Raw genomic sequence first — 17,314 nt, forward strand, 5'->3', positions numbered from 1 at the left:
GAGTATGAGAGAGGAGGCTGCTCCTCCACGTGCCTGATGTGCTTCTGGGAAACAGCTTGCCCTCTTCATCCCATGCCTTCCATACGGTTTGATCAAGGGAACATGTTTCCAAATTTAGTGCCCTCTGTTTCTGAAAAAAAATTACAGAAGGATGAAACTACTGTTTTACCAGAAGCATCAGCATAAATCAAATAATATTAGATCTGAATCTACCTACCCACATATTAACAAATGTAAAACTTTTTGAACTACCAACTACTAAACCAGCTATCAAATTATTTTGTCTTCAAAACAATTAGGATCCACATGGATAAATTAAATCCTCAGGAAAATCTGCAAACAATTTTGAGTTTTGGATTCCCCCCCATTCACCATTTTGCCAGAATTGCTTTTAAAAAAAATTGGCAGTTATGTTTAATAGGTTTCCTATAGCAACCCTTATTGGCAGGGGGCCAAAGGGCAGTGGGGAATGAACCAAAATTTGAACGATATTTTTGAAAAAGAAGGAAGAGAAACAAGAACTAGGAAAGAACATATTATTCTCAGTCATTTGGGGTTGACTGACCAATGTGGAGATTATTTCATATGCAAATTATCATCTTTCTGCGAATTGGCTAATCAGTCCTGGTCAAAGGCTGGGGAACTCTTAAGAGTGGTGATCCCCGGCCGGGCGCGGTGGCTCACGCCTGTAATCCTAGCACTCTGGGAGGCCGAGGTGGGCGGATCGTTTGAGCTCAGGAGTTCGAGACCAGCCTGAGCAAGAGCGAGACCCCATCTCTACTAAAAATAGAAAGAAATTATATGGACAGCTAAAAATATATATAGAAAAAATTAGCCGGGCATGGTGGCGCATGCCTGTAGTCCCAGCTACTCGGGAGGCTGAGACAGGAGGATCCCTTGAGCTCAGGAGTTTGAGGTTGCTGTGAGCTAGGCTGACGCCACGGCACTCACTCTAGCCTGGGCAACAGAGTGAGACTCTGTCTCAAAAAAAAAAAAAAAAAAAAGAGTGGTGATCCCCGATTCCATATAATCACATAAGTAACTGCTACCCCCAAAGAAACCAATTTTACCATCCATTTCTGCATGAAATCATCTAGGTGGATTTCCCTTTTATTCAGGTTCTCATCCAGTAAAAGAAACTTCTAATTTTCATAGCAAAGGGTTTTATTTGGAAGCATATTCACATTTAATTTGGTTTTAGAACGCCCTTAATGTTTTTCAGCGTTGACTAGGCTGAGTTCAGGGGATTGAGAGAAAAGAGTAGAAGCCTAGCTTATGGGCAGTGTCCTAGTGCTGTTATTGTACTTATCCAAGAAAAGTAACTGCCCATTACTGCACTAGGCCAAGAAAAGACCATGAGCTAGCACATAAGGATGAGGTTTCTGTCTTCCCAAGACAGAAAGGAATCCCCCCGCCCTAACTCCAAAAAAGAGCATCAGCTCTGCCCTCCTGAAACTATAATTACAGTCCAGTTAGGAGACAAAACGCTTTCATGTAAGTTCATTTCATCCTCATAGCCACGATGCTAGGAAGGTGGACATACTCCATTCTTAACACAAGTATAAACTGAGTCCAGATTCACCCCAGACTCCTAGTCTATCAACCCTCTGCCGTGGAGCTGCTTCTGTGAACCCCCCAGAGCAGTGCTTAACGCTTGAACTATTAATATTTATCTGACTCATCACACACCACTCTGCAGGATAGGAGCTGCTGAACCTGGGGTACTGGGAATGCCATGACCTACAATTTTGGTGGGTGTGCTCACCTATCAGGGAAGAACTGCTCCAGTATAAGAACATGTTACAAAGTAACTCTTGGGCATTGCCCAGTGGTAACAATTACCATTAGCATCATTGACTTATTACTGCTATACCCACTTTCTTGCTTGATAAACTCAGAGAGGAGTTGAGAGGCAGAGTCTCTGGACCTCTTTCTCCCTCTCCCTTTCCATTTCTGTCCGTAAAGGCGATGGCTGCTTTCTCCGAACTCTGGCACCCTTGCTCAGCAGCAAGACTGAGTCTTAACTTCAGTGAGCCAGGAAATCAGCTCTCTCCAGAATGATTTTCTCTGAGCATCTCGGAATCCCTACTTCAGCTCTTCCTGGTTCTAACCCAGAAATAACCATTTCTTCCCCTCTGGTGTTTTATTGGCTGGAAAATTCCAGAGATCTTTTTGACCTCAAAAACCTTAGGTTTTTGATAAACATAATATGGGATCTCTTTTGAGTTGGGGACATTTCTCTTCATAATGCTTTTTTAACTTCATTTTCAAGGCAGAAAAACAATTTAAGCAAACCCTAGTTTTTTATATTTGAAAAGAGCAAATGTGCGTTGACCATTTCCACAAAAAGCTGAAAATAATTGCAGAGAAATTTGAAGTCATGGCTATGACATCCTGGAATATACATCTAGAATCCATTCCTCACCTTTGAACTGTAATGTGAACCTGAACGCCCTATGGGGAAATTAAGTAGATCCAGGTCTCTTGGCTCCTGCTCTGCCTTTCTTTCTCTCTTTCCTTGCCTCTACAGTAGATCTAAGGAAACTTTTAATACTAACTAAAGCTTGGTGCTGCCCAGCCTCTGAGTCTGAAATGCCTGAGAAAGCAGTACAGATTCCAACTGTAAAACATTCCTTCACCAAGCCTTGGAAACTAGCATACTGAGGCCGGCAGAGTTCAGAGGGAGCACATGTAAATGAGGCTCAGTTATAAACTCCTGAGGAGTGTTTTATTTAGTTTAAACCTGAACTTGAACTCATAAACGTGTTCCTGGAGAACAATACAGAAAGACTGATGCAGTAAACAGGAAGTCATATTTTAGCCCAGACAATTCACTTCTTAAAAAGAAAGAAAAATCTTAAAGTATTTTTTAATTGAACCGTCTTCTAGAATGGCACAAATTGGCATGTCTGCAAGATTTTTGTGATTGCAGAATGAGAATGGAAGTGAATGTCTATCATTTGAACTTACCACCATTCTTGCAAAATAAATAATGGGATCTCCTATCCATATGGCGGTTTAACAAGAGAAAAGGATATTTAAGGAGCCAATAAACATATAACAGTCATGCAATCTGTAATTGGTTTTATTAATTGATAACCAACTGATAGCAGAGGTATTAATATATGAGTGTTCCAAACTATGTGCATATGTGTGTGTGTGTGTGTGTGTGTGTGTTCTGAGTTGGTTCCTAAATCTCAATTACCAATAGAGAACTACCAAATGGAATTTTTCAGAAAACAAAATGAGAATGATTTTGTTTGCATGCTTGATTTTATAAAACACATTCTTGAATCAGTCTTCAACAATCTTTGCTTATGAGATATCCTCTATCTCGAAAGTCATTACTAAAGAGGTAAAAATAAATTAAATTTTCTGTGCTAGGATGATATTACCTCTCCAATGATAGATCCCCCACAGGGAAGGCAAGTAGCTCTGCCAATCACACAGGTTACGTACACGTCCAAATTATTGATAAGGTCCTTCACATAGACCGTCAGTGCTGCGGGATCGTCACCTTGCACCAGTTCCCAACCCCACTCTATCAAGAAACTTCCTACTCACCTCCCCTGGAAATATTCAGGAAGAATCTAATTGTTTGTAGCAATGAATATTGCTCAGTTGTAAATTTAATATACAAATTTAGAAGGAAATAAATCTGAACATAAAAAGCATTTGCTGTTTCAGCATAAAAAAAAAAAAATACTGTCATTTGAAACTGCAAACTCCCCCATGTGGGTTTGTTTTGCAAGTCACGTCTTAACAAAGACAAGTTTTGTTGTCATAAAACCCTAAATCCTACCACATTCTCAGAAGGAGGAGGAAAGCATTGTTCACTGGTTCCCGGTTTGGGCTTTTGGGAATGTCACATAGAGCTTTGACTGCACTCGGGAAACCATTCCATTTTTATCCAGGGTTGTTGGCTCAGATGAAAACCTGACACACACACACACACACACACACACACGCACACGCACACACAAACCCCCCATCTAGATCACATCAGTGCCTTCCATAATGTTGCTGCTTATATTTTAGGCCAGTGTTTCAAAATCATTTTGTGTCTTTATTTCCTCCCCCTAATGCTGTGATAACTGGTACACTGAGGCCTGTTTTGCAGAAAAGCTAAGGTGGACCCCTGATGTCACACAGGCTAGGGTGTAGGTCTCTGACTCCATGATCTGACTTTTTCCATGGTCAAGCTCGCTCTGACCTCACTCAGCGATAGGAACAATTTTACCTCTGCCAATATCACATCTATACTGTGAATGAGAAAAAGATGACTCCTGGAACCAGCAACATCTAGAAGCAGGTGTTCCTGGACGCTACACAAAGGTATAAGAACAGGCTCTTGTAGTAGCATCAGAGAGGTCTTGTGAGGTGCCCAGGTCCCATAGCCAGTCAGTGATTGAGCTGGGACATACACCAGGGCCCCTGACTCACAGTCCAGTGCTCAGTGGCATCTCCCTGTACTCTCACTCTCTTTTCTCATGAATCTGAAAACTCAGATGCTACAACTTCCTCTGCATTCTGTCCAAATTCTGTCTCTACGCCTCATTTCTTTGGCTCACTTCAGAAGCCTTCAATTCCAGCTGCTAAGCAGGGCGGTTGTGGTTTGCAGCTCAGCGCCTCCTTCCTTACTTCTTGCATAATCTGGCGAGTGGAGTAGGAAGCATTGGTCTGCACAGCCTTTGACAGAATAGGGTCTACCCTGATTCCTTGAGTGGGGGGACACAGATGGAGAGGGAGGGAGACACTGACCTGACGGGTGGGAGGAGGTGGGGAATGGGACTAGAAAGGAAAGGAGGAAGGACTGAGAACAGTGAACAGACGAGGACTGAAGAGGTAAGAAGCGGACCTGTGCTCAGGGCATGCAGGGAGGCACCCGCTGTGGGGGAGAAGTCCAAAGGTGGCAGATGCTATCCAGCGTCTGAAGGGCTTCTTGGCTGGAAAGGTTAGTTTGGGAATTAGTTCCTGGCAAAGGGCCAGACCTTCTGGCATTCTATTGCAGGCTGTGTCTGGGAGAATTTTTGAAATAACTAGACTTTTTACTTTAATGTTATTTTCCCCCTTACTGGACTTTATCTACCTGCACAATCCAAATGGTAAAATCTCTCTGATCGATTGGCTGTGAACCTGAGTCATGTTTGGGAAGAGCGAGAGGGAGGAAGCACGTGGTGGAATGATTATTATAATGTGGCCACGCTCTGCTGAGCTCCGACCTCCACTCCCACGCCTCTCTTTTTAAACAAGAAAGGTTACCTCCCTGGGCCACCATTGGGCCAACCCCAAGTGTGACTGTCTGTACTTGTTAGACAACAGGCATTTAATTAAAATTGGAATCTGATGTGTAGAAAACATACATTTTTTTTCATCTCATAGCTCCCCAGGAAATCATATTCCCTTCCTTCCCCTCTCTCCTCAATTCCCCCCAGCCACAAAAAAAAAAAAAAAAAAAAAAAAGGCTAGGGAAAAGATTATTTTAACATGAAAATCAAAAATTACAAAAAGCTATGCTGTTTCTTTATTTTTTTGCCTTTGGGGCAGACATTAGCCAATAATAAAAGCCCGTATTGTGTCTTCAGACCAGAGCCAGCTTTTTTTATGGCTAACTTCCCATATGGAAAAGGGTTTGTCCCGTTTCAGGGCATTAAAATACAGCATTTAATGAATTTGTAACTTAAATCTTTCATCTTGCTCTTGTGCGGTAGAAGGGGTGGCCTGTCTTCTGATATTTGTTGGACTTTGTAGCATCAATAATACAAAAGAACAGATAATACACACAAGGCCCGAGTTGAAAAATAAAGCCGCCAAACACCATCGTCACTGCATTTCCAGCGCACCGTCTGGACTCCGCCCAGAAGATCCGGCAGTGCCATCATGACCACATAGATAGGAACTCTGGACAATTTCATTGGGTCATTGTCCCCTTAATCTCCACACCGCACCTCAGATCTTAAGCAGCTTCCGTGGCGCGGACTCACTTTAATGGATAGAATCTATTTTTCATGAAAAAGCAGGAAATAAGCTGTCTCTTTCATAAAAAGATTTACAAAATGTAATCATTGTTGAAATATTCCCTTTGAACTGCCGTGTCCACGGGGGTCTCCGGCTCCCAGAGTCGTGCTTCATTAGAACCCCCTCATAAGCGGCTCCAGAAGGGCAGGTACGCTGGTGGTGCCCGGCTTTGATGTCTTGAATGAATGAAAGAAAAGCACAATAAAAAAGAGCTGTTGATCAAGCATAAAATACTCTTTAAGCTGACAGAATAGCAGCGTTAACACACCCTAAGCTGCTTTTAGTTTTTCCCTTTTTTCCTCACATTTTCCTGTGCTTTGTGTACAGTGGGGGTTTGTATTTTATAAGAAGTCTCTGATCTATGTAGTATGCCATTCGCTAACAAAAACCAAAATAGGATTGTTTCTGTCCCCCTTGGTTGCCTGACTACTCCCTCCCTTCCTCCCCTTCCCCCCTCACCCCCAACCTCCAAGGCGTGCAGTTTAGCCTTGCAAGGCAAGGGCCCAAATGCCTTTCACAAACTTGAGCCAATTCCTTTTGTGTTGTTGGTTTCGCCGCTCTGATTTTAATACTGCAATTAAAGACAGATTTTTATTTTCTCAAGAACTTTCTCTTGCAACTGGGGAAATGGAACTGACACAGCTGCTACTTTTAAGTAAGAAATTATATCATTAAATAAGAGAAAGCTGCCTTGTAGAGCAGTTGTTTTTCTGGGGAACTCTAGGTCTCACGTGGATCATAAGGCCCCGAACACCTTTTTAGTTAGTGAATCCATCTACCCTGCCTTCCTGGCTTTCTTTCTGTACTTGCCCCTAGCCAGGCACTTAATCCCCACAAAAACTGATAAAAATTATTCCCATTTCCTGGAGTCTAAAACTGAGACTCAGAGGTGTTAACTTACCTAAGATCATTTGACTAGTATACAGCTGTGCCAGGATTTTTGTCATTCGATCTCCAGAGCCCTGGGTCTTACCACTATGCACGCAGCCCTCCAGGAAGTCTTCAGAGCAAATGCAAGTGGGCCAGAGTGCAATTTTTAATCCAGAAGTCTTTGATTGCATGAGGTAAAAGATTACTTGATGAAAATATAAAAGGAGACCAAAAAAAAAAAAATTCACTTGATGGTAAGAGAGACACTAGGGCAAGCTGAAATCTGGTGAAATATTCAGACTTTGGAACAATAGTCAGAATAATTGGATTGTGAATGTACTCTCAAGGTTTGGAGGTACTGGATGGCTTACTGGGTAAAAAGATTAGTGTTTTCCCATCTTGAGGTTTGAACCAAAACGGAGGTCTTGGCCGGGAGCAGCACAGTCATTCTCCAGGGATCGGTGGTTTGGACAACTCCACTGTGCTTGTAGTAAGTAGGCAGCCGTCCACGTTACAAAACTATTGCACATGCTACTGACGCAGTTGGCCGCAGTTGGCCCCGTTGCAACAGCTCTTGAGTTGGAACTGCCTGGAGCAACTTGTGGAGACTTGTGTCCCTCGAGGGAAAGTGTCTGTCATTTTGGGAGACATGGACATGTGGCATGAGCGTGCTAGAAGTCATCCATCTAGGTGCCTTGCTCTGACTCCAAGCTTTGGGAAACTTGCATACAGCTTGTTCTTCCTTCCTTACTTTATTTAACAGTATTTAATAAAGTACCTACTCTTTTGGCCACTGGGCAAGCCATTGGGGATGCCACACCTGAGAAAATAGTTTTCTTGGGAAGACAGCAGGTAATTACAGTTCAGTGACTGTGGTGGAGGTGAACCCTGGGGGAAAGGCCCCGAGAAAGGCTCCTCAGGAGAAGGGACATCTAATCTTAGAACCCAAAGACTAGCAAGTGTTAGCAAACCCAAGGAGAGAGGACCAGCCTGTGCCAAGTCCCAGCAGGGAGAAGGCATTTGGCGTTGGGGGATCTGGAAGAAGTTTAACATAGCACAAGTGTTGAGTACAAGTGGTGAAAAGATAAGGCTACAAAGGTAAGCGGGACCAATCACGGCCCATTACTGTTTTAATAGTTTCCTGTACAATAAACAAGTCTTGGTTTAGAGTTATTGAAAACAGGCTTTCTTTAATTAACAAAATAAAATCAGACAAGAAAAATGATTACAGAGATCAAAGCCCAAGGCTGGAAATACCAGTAACTAACAAGAAGAAACCGGTATAAATCACTGCTTTCCTCTCATGTAATGCAGAATGGTCCTGACAATCCTCTGTGGTCCCAAGGACAGGGACTGGCTTACTTGTAGTCACACAACTAGTCAACGGAAAAAGCAGGACTCGATCCTACTTTGAGAAAAGTAAGGTACCCAGTACCATGAAGGGTATAGAAGTCTAAAATCCAGCCCCTTCTTCCTGCTAGAAAATAAAGTCCGTAAGGGCAGGGACATTATTTATTTTATTCATTATCTACCCAGAACCTAGCATACGTAGCACCTAGCACCCTTAGTGCTTGTTGAATAAGTGAATAAATGCTCCCAAATGGTTTTCACTAATGTGTGAAACTAGAGGTACACTCAGAGCCCTGCCCGCTTCCATTGTATAGGAATGGGGAAAGGGGCTACCAGGCTTCGGGCTGATTTGCCGAGGACAATTCATTTTGGCCAAACAGTGGGCTTTAATTCATCTAAACAAGAGCAGGAAGCCAAAAATGACTAACTGGATTAGTGTGACCCAGCAACATCTCCTCAAGAAAGAATGCGAAACGGTGACAGCAGCTCACGCGGTCGGTATTGGTTCCTGGGTTGGCCGAGTCCTCTTTGGGGGCAGCTGAGGAGTTGACTGTGAGGGGTGGGAGGTGTCCCTGTATTTGCATGTTTCCATTTTCTGTGTGTGAGTGTCCTTAAGTAACCCACCTGGCCTGGAGAAGAAAGCCAAGTGTCACACCCAGTTCTGGATTCCACATTAACAACCTCCTTCCGCAGTGTTAAACTTTGCCCTTGAGGCCTTTTGTTTAACTTTTTAATTTGAAAAACAGATTCTGCTGCGTCAGTCTGTCCTGCCCTCCCTGCCACCCACCCCCAGAACCCTGTCCTCCTTTTTTTTTTTTTTTTGATTAAAGTAAAATATAACTGTCTCAAACAGACATTTTTCTTTCTGTCTCTAATATGTGCATCCTGCCTTCTTAGTGAAAAGAGAATATAACAGGCTCTTTAGAAACTTGTTATACATATTAGAATGATCGTTGTGAGCTATGGACTTGGGTCCATTGCCTTCATCGGCCATTGTCTTCGGCAGCCTCATGACCAGATTTTGGAAGATGGTCTCTGTTTTCTGAGTACTTTCCATGAGGCATAAGAAACAGAACAGATTGGCACCATCAAAGGTACCTCCTGCCATTTCAGGCTTCCTGTTTAGGATGCAGTCAGATAGATATTGTTTATGGTTCATAAAACCTGACTACTGTGAGTATTCCCGAATCCCAGCAGAATGGGTTTCGAACTTTCATGGAGCTGTAAATTAAGGGGTGGGAAGTGTGATAAAACTCCTTAGAGAACTGTGAGAGAAAAAAAAAAAGTCGCGTTGCAATGGTTAAATGAAATTTTATAAGCACATTCAGTGTGGAGCTGTTTTGCATTACATGAGTTGAATACCTTAGAGACGCCACATCTGCAGGCACTTTATTAAATCCTTAGTCAGCACTTTCCAACCTGATGAGATTACTTCTTCATTTGACTGGAGAAAAGGAAAGCTGAGCTCTTGTCCTGGACTGCAGATTTCTTTTGATGTTTCACCTTGAACAATGAAAGAGGACAATTACCCCCGTTCCCTCTCCCCTCCCCCTCAGCACATCCCAAACTTTGGACATTGTGAATATAACTGACTAATTTTACGCAACTGGAGCCTTTGTAGGAGTGTGGATTTATGGACCTCCAAAACAACTGTAGCTGAAAGTTCCTGAGCAAAAAAATAGATCAAAGCTTTGTGTTTACTTCCTTAATGTAAATGTATCAAGATAACATCATCCTATATTGTATTGTAATAGTGCCACTCACTGCAGATAAGGGACAGAGATTCCTTTGTAGTCCATTTGGATACAGTAAGTAGGTTAGGTTAAGGGGCTATAAAGTATGAAGGCAGAAACCATATGAAACCTAAGCTTATGTCAGTAAATGTCTGAAGACGGTTTTTTGACTGTCCATAAATAGATTTTGTTTAATGTGTCAACATTTCCCCAGTGATTTGCTATTCAACCCCAACAATTTCATAGACTCAGATTTCTTTTATGTTTTTCCTGTATGGCCCAAGAAGAAAATATGCAGAATCCTTCTTCCATTAATGTTTTGAAACTTGTGCTTGCTTACATGATAGAAATTATGAGAAAACATCACAAGAGAAAAATGGGCTTTTCCAAATATTATCTTGTCCATCTGGTGTTATTAGCAGTTCCTGGAAGTTTATAGAAATCGATTGGCTACTACATGTGTGATTATCACACTCATCATAATGGGATTATGAGCATCTTCAATTACAAACTGATCATGAGAAAATTTAGTGAAATGGATGATTTTTTAAAAAAATTATTATTATCAGAACTGTTTATCTGGCATCTCAGCAAACAAATGATTTAATCACAGAGACTTCATTCAAAAAAAAAAAAAATTCCCCGTGTGGTTCCCCTAACCAACTTCCCATTCTGGAAACCCTTGGTCAAGTAGCCGGGTTAATTGTCATGAAGATTAGTGTGATGTTGAAATAAGTACTAATGGTCAAATTATAGGAGTGAAAAAGTGTAAGAATAGGTTTTGGTTTGGGCCTGAAAGGGTTAATTAAGGTTTTTTCACGGGTTATTAAAGACCCCCAACCTCTGCCTTCAGGAGTCATATTGACACCCCACCACAGGGCAGCTCTGCTCTTCTATTGACATGTTGCTGGTCAGAGCACAATAGCCTTCTGTGTCTGCAAATCATTGCTAAAATCATCTCAAGGAAAAAAAAAAGTTTGAAAGCTTTAACGTTAGACAAAAGCCCAAGAGTTGCAGTGCGCAGCTCAAAAACCCGGAGTCAGCAACTTCTATTGATTAAAAACTAACCTTTAAAGTAACTCTGAGAGTGTGTGGTTAGCATTTAAATTTAAACATGTCATGAGTTGATTTGTGTTACTAAATACCAACTCAGAAGGAGTAACATTCACATCGCATTTTTTTTTCTAATTCCCTTAAGCAGCTAAAGTATTTCATGAAATGTCAATAGGGCAAAAAGAAAAAGAGGAGGGGGGCCCCTGATGCTGGGCCTGTAGTCTTCTTTCCCATGCAAATATTCACCCCCCAAAAGTGTGGAGAGTGAAACACAATAATTAGTCCTTTGTCTAACTTTCCCAAGTGCTAGAGAAAGACAGATTAATTAAATATACAACAGTGTTGGTTTTTGGAGTGGGGGTCTCGCTTGCTGTGTAGGTCATAAATTAGGCAGAATAAATACTTCAATGTGTTTGCAGTGGGCCTGCTACGTCAGAACCACTGGAAGGTTGGTGGGAGGAGAGCAGAGGGTTTCTTGCTAATGATAGTCACGTCTGGGTCTGTCTGGTTGCTCTTAGCAACCAGACATGATGTAACACCAGGATGAACTTGAACTTGGGGGACTTGAAAAGAGAACAATAGACCAGAGCAATCAATAAAGCCTATTTCAGTGAAGGATTACAGAGCTGCTCTGGGGTAACCTTGTCGGCAAGGCACATACTGAATAGTAAGATGTGTGAAGAAACTTTTTTTTTTTTTTTTTTTTTTGCTTTGCTGTTTAAGAGAAGTGCAGAGGCACTGCAGATTTTTGTAGTGCCCTGAGGTCGCATCCAGAAACTGTGGTGTGGAGAACTGCTCCCCCTGCTGACTCACTGGGTCCCAGGCCTTTGCGTCAAGAACTACCGTAGCGTCCAATTGAAGAAGTCTGGAATTTTACACTTGACTTAGAAAGTGCGAAAACAGACATTGTAAGCATTATTCCCCGCACCCGAAGTTCTGTGAAAGAGGAAGCAGCTCTAACGTGGATCAGAGTCAGCTATTAGGAGAGGCCTACAAAAAACACGCTCTGGAGTTACCTTCTCTCTCCTTTCTTTCTCCCTCTTCTTTCTTTTGTCCGGTTAGATTTAGGCCGTGTGTATTTGCCAGGATGATTTCCTTTCAGGACACAAGAGACTTTATTGTATTCCTCAAAGCATGTGGTCAAAGAATAACATGGAAAAGTATACAAGATGAGTAGCTTTTTGGTTTAGGCTTGGGTTTTTTTAACTCCTCTGGAAATCAAAGGTAGCTTGTGTGACCAGGAAATCTTATACCAACCTCTATGTACCTATCATTTAGCCATTTCTCCATGAGGATCACATGCGTCCTTACTTTACCTAATTGAATCTCTTGGATAGGGGCGAGACTTCACCTGACTGAATCAACCCAAATGTAACCCTTTCTGACGCTGTCAACTGAGAGAACTCAGAAGCACTCACTTTTGCTAGACATCAATGATTTTTCTGTGAATAATGATAAATGTAGTGAATTTTTCAGGGTGTCTCTAGAGAAAAGTTGGCAAAAGCCAGGTACTTTTTTATTTCACTGGAGAAACTCTGATATTACTCCATAATTGGTCAGTTTGTTTAAGTAACAGAAAAAGAAATGCCAGCAGCTAGAGTGAGATATCACCAGACACTGGCTCAAAGCTAATCACCTAAGGATTTACGAAAGGAGAAGGTAACCAGTAACTGGGCCCAGCAGGCACACAGAAGGCTTTAAATAGATGTTGAATGAACAAAAGCATGAATGAGGAATATGCAGGGGCCTCATTTTTGCTTCAAACAACACGGTAGTCAATAGGGTAAAATTTTAATAGTACTCGAGTATTACGTGTCATTTTTGAAAATATTATTTTAGAAATATTGAACCAAAAGGAACATTTTACATTGTAAAAATCTTACACATATAAGGAAATGGGGTGCAAGGGAAATGCTGTGACTTGCCCAGAATTGTCCAGAAGGCCTGGAACAGCACTTTTCCCACTCTGCCGGCTCTTATTTTTGTATCACTGCTGACCAACTGTGGCTGTTAAAAGAGGGTTATGATCACGCCTGCAGTGCCTGGCCCTCATGTGGCACCATTCCATGCCATGTGAGACCTCTCCCTTCACCCATTCTCCATTCATGCAGCTCTTCCTCCTTGGGAACATTCTGTATTCCAGGCACCGGCTCAGGCACTGAGGACTGAGCGATAAACCAGATGTCATACCCTCCTACACCTACCCCCACCAGGCTACAAAACCTGTATTTGTATTTTAAGAGGACAGAAATACTTCATTTTGTAAAACGTACTCAGCATGCTGGCAAACCCTCTAGACAATGAATTTTAATTTCAGAGGAGTAAGATCAGTTTCAGTGCTCAGGATCTGCTATTGTCTGTCATTCCTTTACTTTTTCTGGCTCATCCCTACTGTAGATCCCAATGTCGTAATCAGAAAGGCAACTTCTAAAATATGCTGTTTTACAAATTGGACTTCTAATTATACTTTTCCCTTTGTTTTCCAGTCCTGGTACCTGGGATAAAAGTTGCAGCGTCCCACCATCCACCAGACAGACCACCTGACCCCTTCTCAACTCTGTAACATGGACGCAACCTCAACCCAGCGCGGTTACAACTTCACTGTCAGTGGAAGGGGAGAAATACCGATTCAAATCAACTTGTACATGGAAACAGCGAGCATTATGGTCAAACAGCAAAGGCCATAACCTTTTGGGATTTTTTTTTTTTAAATACTTTAGGGACTGTTGTAATTTCTCATATGGTGCTGGAAATGGTTGGGCTTTGTAACATTTGAAGTGTTTTCCATGGTAGCGTGAGCATTAGGTGACTTGGCTAGCAGAAGACTACCCTTGCTCACTGACTTCCTGTTGTAACACTTTCCTTACGGAGCCCGGCTGTTTCACAGTATTTCATGAATTTACCCACACAGGTGTGGTCCTCCTTGGCCATTCAGGGGACACATGGAGAACTAAATCTTTTGTAGTAGCTGAGATCTGCAATATATAACTTACGGGACAGTCAAAGGGCAATGTTTTTCTGTAACATATTGGAAAAAGAAAATGCAGTTATGTTCCTTTTTTATTTTTTCTTTTAGTTTGGTTTGGTTCAGCAGTCAGCAGTTAAGTATATAACATGGCCCGCAAGGACAATGAATCCACTCACATTGCAGAACAATTCTGAAAATGGCAAACTACTACTACTACTATTCAGTTTTTTAAAAGTTTTGAAATGCTGCACTTACATTAAAAAAAAACAACCATTTTTTCAACAATTTCAACAATGACACAAAAATTCACATGGAAATGGGGAAGATGGTCTGTTTTGACAGAAACTGACAGGAATCAATCAAAACAATCGAATTTTGAATTGAGTAAAGTGCAATTTCATTGGATAGCTAAATATCTTTGTAAGATAGAGATTGTTGAAAATTCTATTTTTGTTTTTCAAGTCCTTTCACCCCAGGACTCTAAATTATTGGGGTAAAAAAACAGCCTTGCAAGAAAAAGGGGAGCTATTTTTGCTTTTTATGTTTTTTATTGTTAAACTTGTATCCCTTTAAAAACTGAAGGAAAATTTAAAAAAAAAAACAAAAAAACAAATCTAATGGTGCTTTTACCACAATATGTTAACTACATTAAATGCTAATTAATTATTTTCTGTTATCAAAGCACATAACTAAAATGAAATCATGGTATCTGTTAATTTTATAAGCTAGAAGTCACTATAACGGATTATGCCAATTCTGAAAATTTTCACATGTATCTGGCAACATAGGATTTATCAGTTATCAGACACCTCATTGTACCAGAGATTGTCCAGAAGTTTTAAAGACCTTTGCGTCCCTGAACTGGGCTATGGGAAAAAAACAAATAATAATAACAATAATAAAACCAATACTGACATAAATGCTGGTGCCCATTCAGATCAAGGGTACTTGTTAGGGAAAAAAAAAAAAAAGTTTGCACCCCCAAATGTCCTGTATCTTATGTAAAAAAACAACAACAAAAAAAAAAACAAAAAACAAAAAAACACAGAAACAAAAACAAAAAAAAAGTGCAAGTGATTTTTCTACCAGACAGCGAAGCACCCCTTTGCTTCCCATGCAACTTCAAGAAGGTTTCCTATACTATACATATATATATGTTCTGGTTGGCAAGCCCTGCTGATCAGAGAAAGTCTCTGCATGTTCTAGTGTTAGTAACTAATTTTTATATAGTTAATGTAGGATAAAGTAGAGTGCATTAAGACACAATATTGTAATCCCTACTCTAGGCACTTGCCTTTAAACTATGTTTTTCAGCCCTTCAGAAGGGTTCTACTACTGTCCTATACAATCAAGTAACTGAAATTCTTGGGAAGACACTTTGCTCCTCATCTTTCCCCCGAAACAATGTTGTTTTGTTTTGTTTTTTTTCCTTAATTTGCACGAAAACAAAAATTCCATATCAATGTGCCTTGCCCTGGATAGCGATTATTTGTGGAATTGTTGCACATGCTCCTCTATTGAAAGGGGTTTTTCCCTAGTCAAGCATTTGGAGACACTTTTTGTAAATGTGACTTTTATGTCAGCCATCGTCAGTTTCAACATCTAGAACTAAATAGAAAGTTAGTTGTTCCGCAGATAGGAGTAGTCTTTATTGTCCTGTATGGTCGGTGGCAGTGCTATTCTGAGATCTGTAGATGCTTAGAATATCAGTATTTTGGATGTTGCTGCATTTTACAATTTATTTGGAGTCTTCCTTTATTTTCCCCCCAGATATATGAAAATATGCAATACCTGCTTATATCATGTAGAAAAGCTTAGCAATTATTAATTTTTCTTTTATTTTTTTTTTATTTGACCAAAGTCGGTGCTGCACTTGACGCAGTGTGTTTTAGGTGTTTGTCTTTGTACTTTTTTGTGATTTTTGAATGCACGTGCGCAGGAAGGGCTCCTCTTAGAGAAGCAGTCAAACTGTGAAGCACTAAGCTGACCCTGCTTCAAGCAATTTTGTTTTTACAACTGTTCCTTTCACAAGCAAGCCTTAAAAAAAAAAAAAAGACAACTTCCTTTTTCTTCAGCTCCCACACCCCATTTTTCTTAGCAGACTGCAGTCAATCCACATTCAATAAAAAGTATATAATGCCCATTTTTATATGCACGTTTTTAAACTTCCAAGTTCTGAAAATTGTTTACTGGTTATCTCTATTTAAGGAAAAAAAAATAAAATAAAACATTTTGGATTTTCATATGTGTCTGATAAGTGGTTGAATAGTCGTTTGGCGCTGTTGTATGGTGTGATTGTCAGTGTACGTGTCACTTCCTATAGCCAGCCAGCATACTTTGCCTTCCCCTATAGCACTTAGCTGGGCATTACTTTATTATGACATATGTGCACTAAAATAAAAAAAAAAGAAAAAAAAAAGAAAAAATAGCAGCTTTCAGTGCTTCACAGTGAAGGGAAAAAAGCCTAGACAAACATTTTGTCAGAACCTTGCAATAAGCCAAGGTATTACCAGTAAATTGGTTGTATATACAATAAAATTGCACCCTTTTTTAAACAAAACAAACTAAGCAATAGTTTGGGCAGTTTTAGTTGTTTTTAGTGAGCATGTTGTAGTCAAGACTGCAAAGAGAGAATAAACTGCCCACGCAGAAGATATGTAATTTGTATTGTTGTATAGTTTTATTGATTACACTGATTTATTCTACCCTATTTTATAATGCAGGACTTTTGTAATGTTGTTTAAATGAGGAAAAATTTCTGTCAAATTAGCCTAGTGAAATTTCTGATTGTTCATTATAAAGGCAGCGTTCATAGAATTGCTTTTCTTTCTCCCCCTACCCCCCTTGGGAACTGGATTTAAGTTTAAAACTTTCCTGTTTCCTTTTTTTTTTTTGTAAGTATTTAAATACAGTTATTTTTTTCTCTCAATGGTATAGCATATTCCTATGCTTGAGAAGTATAGGTCTACTGAAAAACCATTGTAAATGGACGTTACAGGTATGCTGTATTTTTGAAGGTATTTTGTTGTATTAAGTTTGATGAAGCTAAAAATTAGGGAACTCAGAACAGATTTGCAGGAAAAAAAAATGTTTTAAAGGCTTTAAAACATTAGGGAGGCAGTCTAGGGTGATAACGAACAGGGGTTAAGTATTAAATACACTAAGTTACATTTTTGTTCATGTTTCATTGTCCAGAAAGCAGCAGGAAACTGTAGTTCAGTTGTGATCAAGCAGGAAAAAAGAAACACCAACAATGAGTGTTTTGCTTTTTAGATTAAAAGCCTAGCAAAGATGTTTGAGGAAGACTTTGCTACCTGGGGTG

The 17,314-nt window shown here is 40.4% G+C and overlaps 1 protein-coding gene across 3 annotated transcripts in view; it reads left to right on the forward strand.

The window, feature by feature from the left end:
• NFIA (nuclear factor I A) overlaps positions 1 to 16,880 on the forward strand; it is a 544,742-nt gene extending 527,862 nt beyond the window's left edge. For 2 of the 3 annotated variants that reach the window (XM_069480076.1, XM_069480077.1), the window contains exon 11: positions 13,511 to 13,586. In XM_069480076.1, coding sequence (XP_069336177.1) covers positions 13,511 to 13,528 — 18 coding nt within the window. In that variant the 3' untranslated portion in view covers positions 13,529 to 13,586. Of the gene's footprint in view, positions 1 to 13,510 lie in introns of all 3 variants that reach the window. The other variant, XM_069480078.1, reaches the window with a different exon arrangement.
• The last annotated feature ends 434 nt before the right edge of the window (positions 16,881 to 17,314 follow it).

This window comes from Eulemur rufifrons, chromosome 8 (assembly GCF_041146395.1).
Source record: "Eulemur rufifrons isolate Redbay chromosome 8, OSU_ERuf_1, whole genome shotgun sequence".
Taxonomy (NCBI): Eukaryota; Metazoa; Chordata; class Mammalia; order Primates; family Lemuridae; genus Eulemur; species Eulemur rufifrons.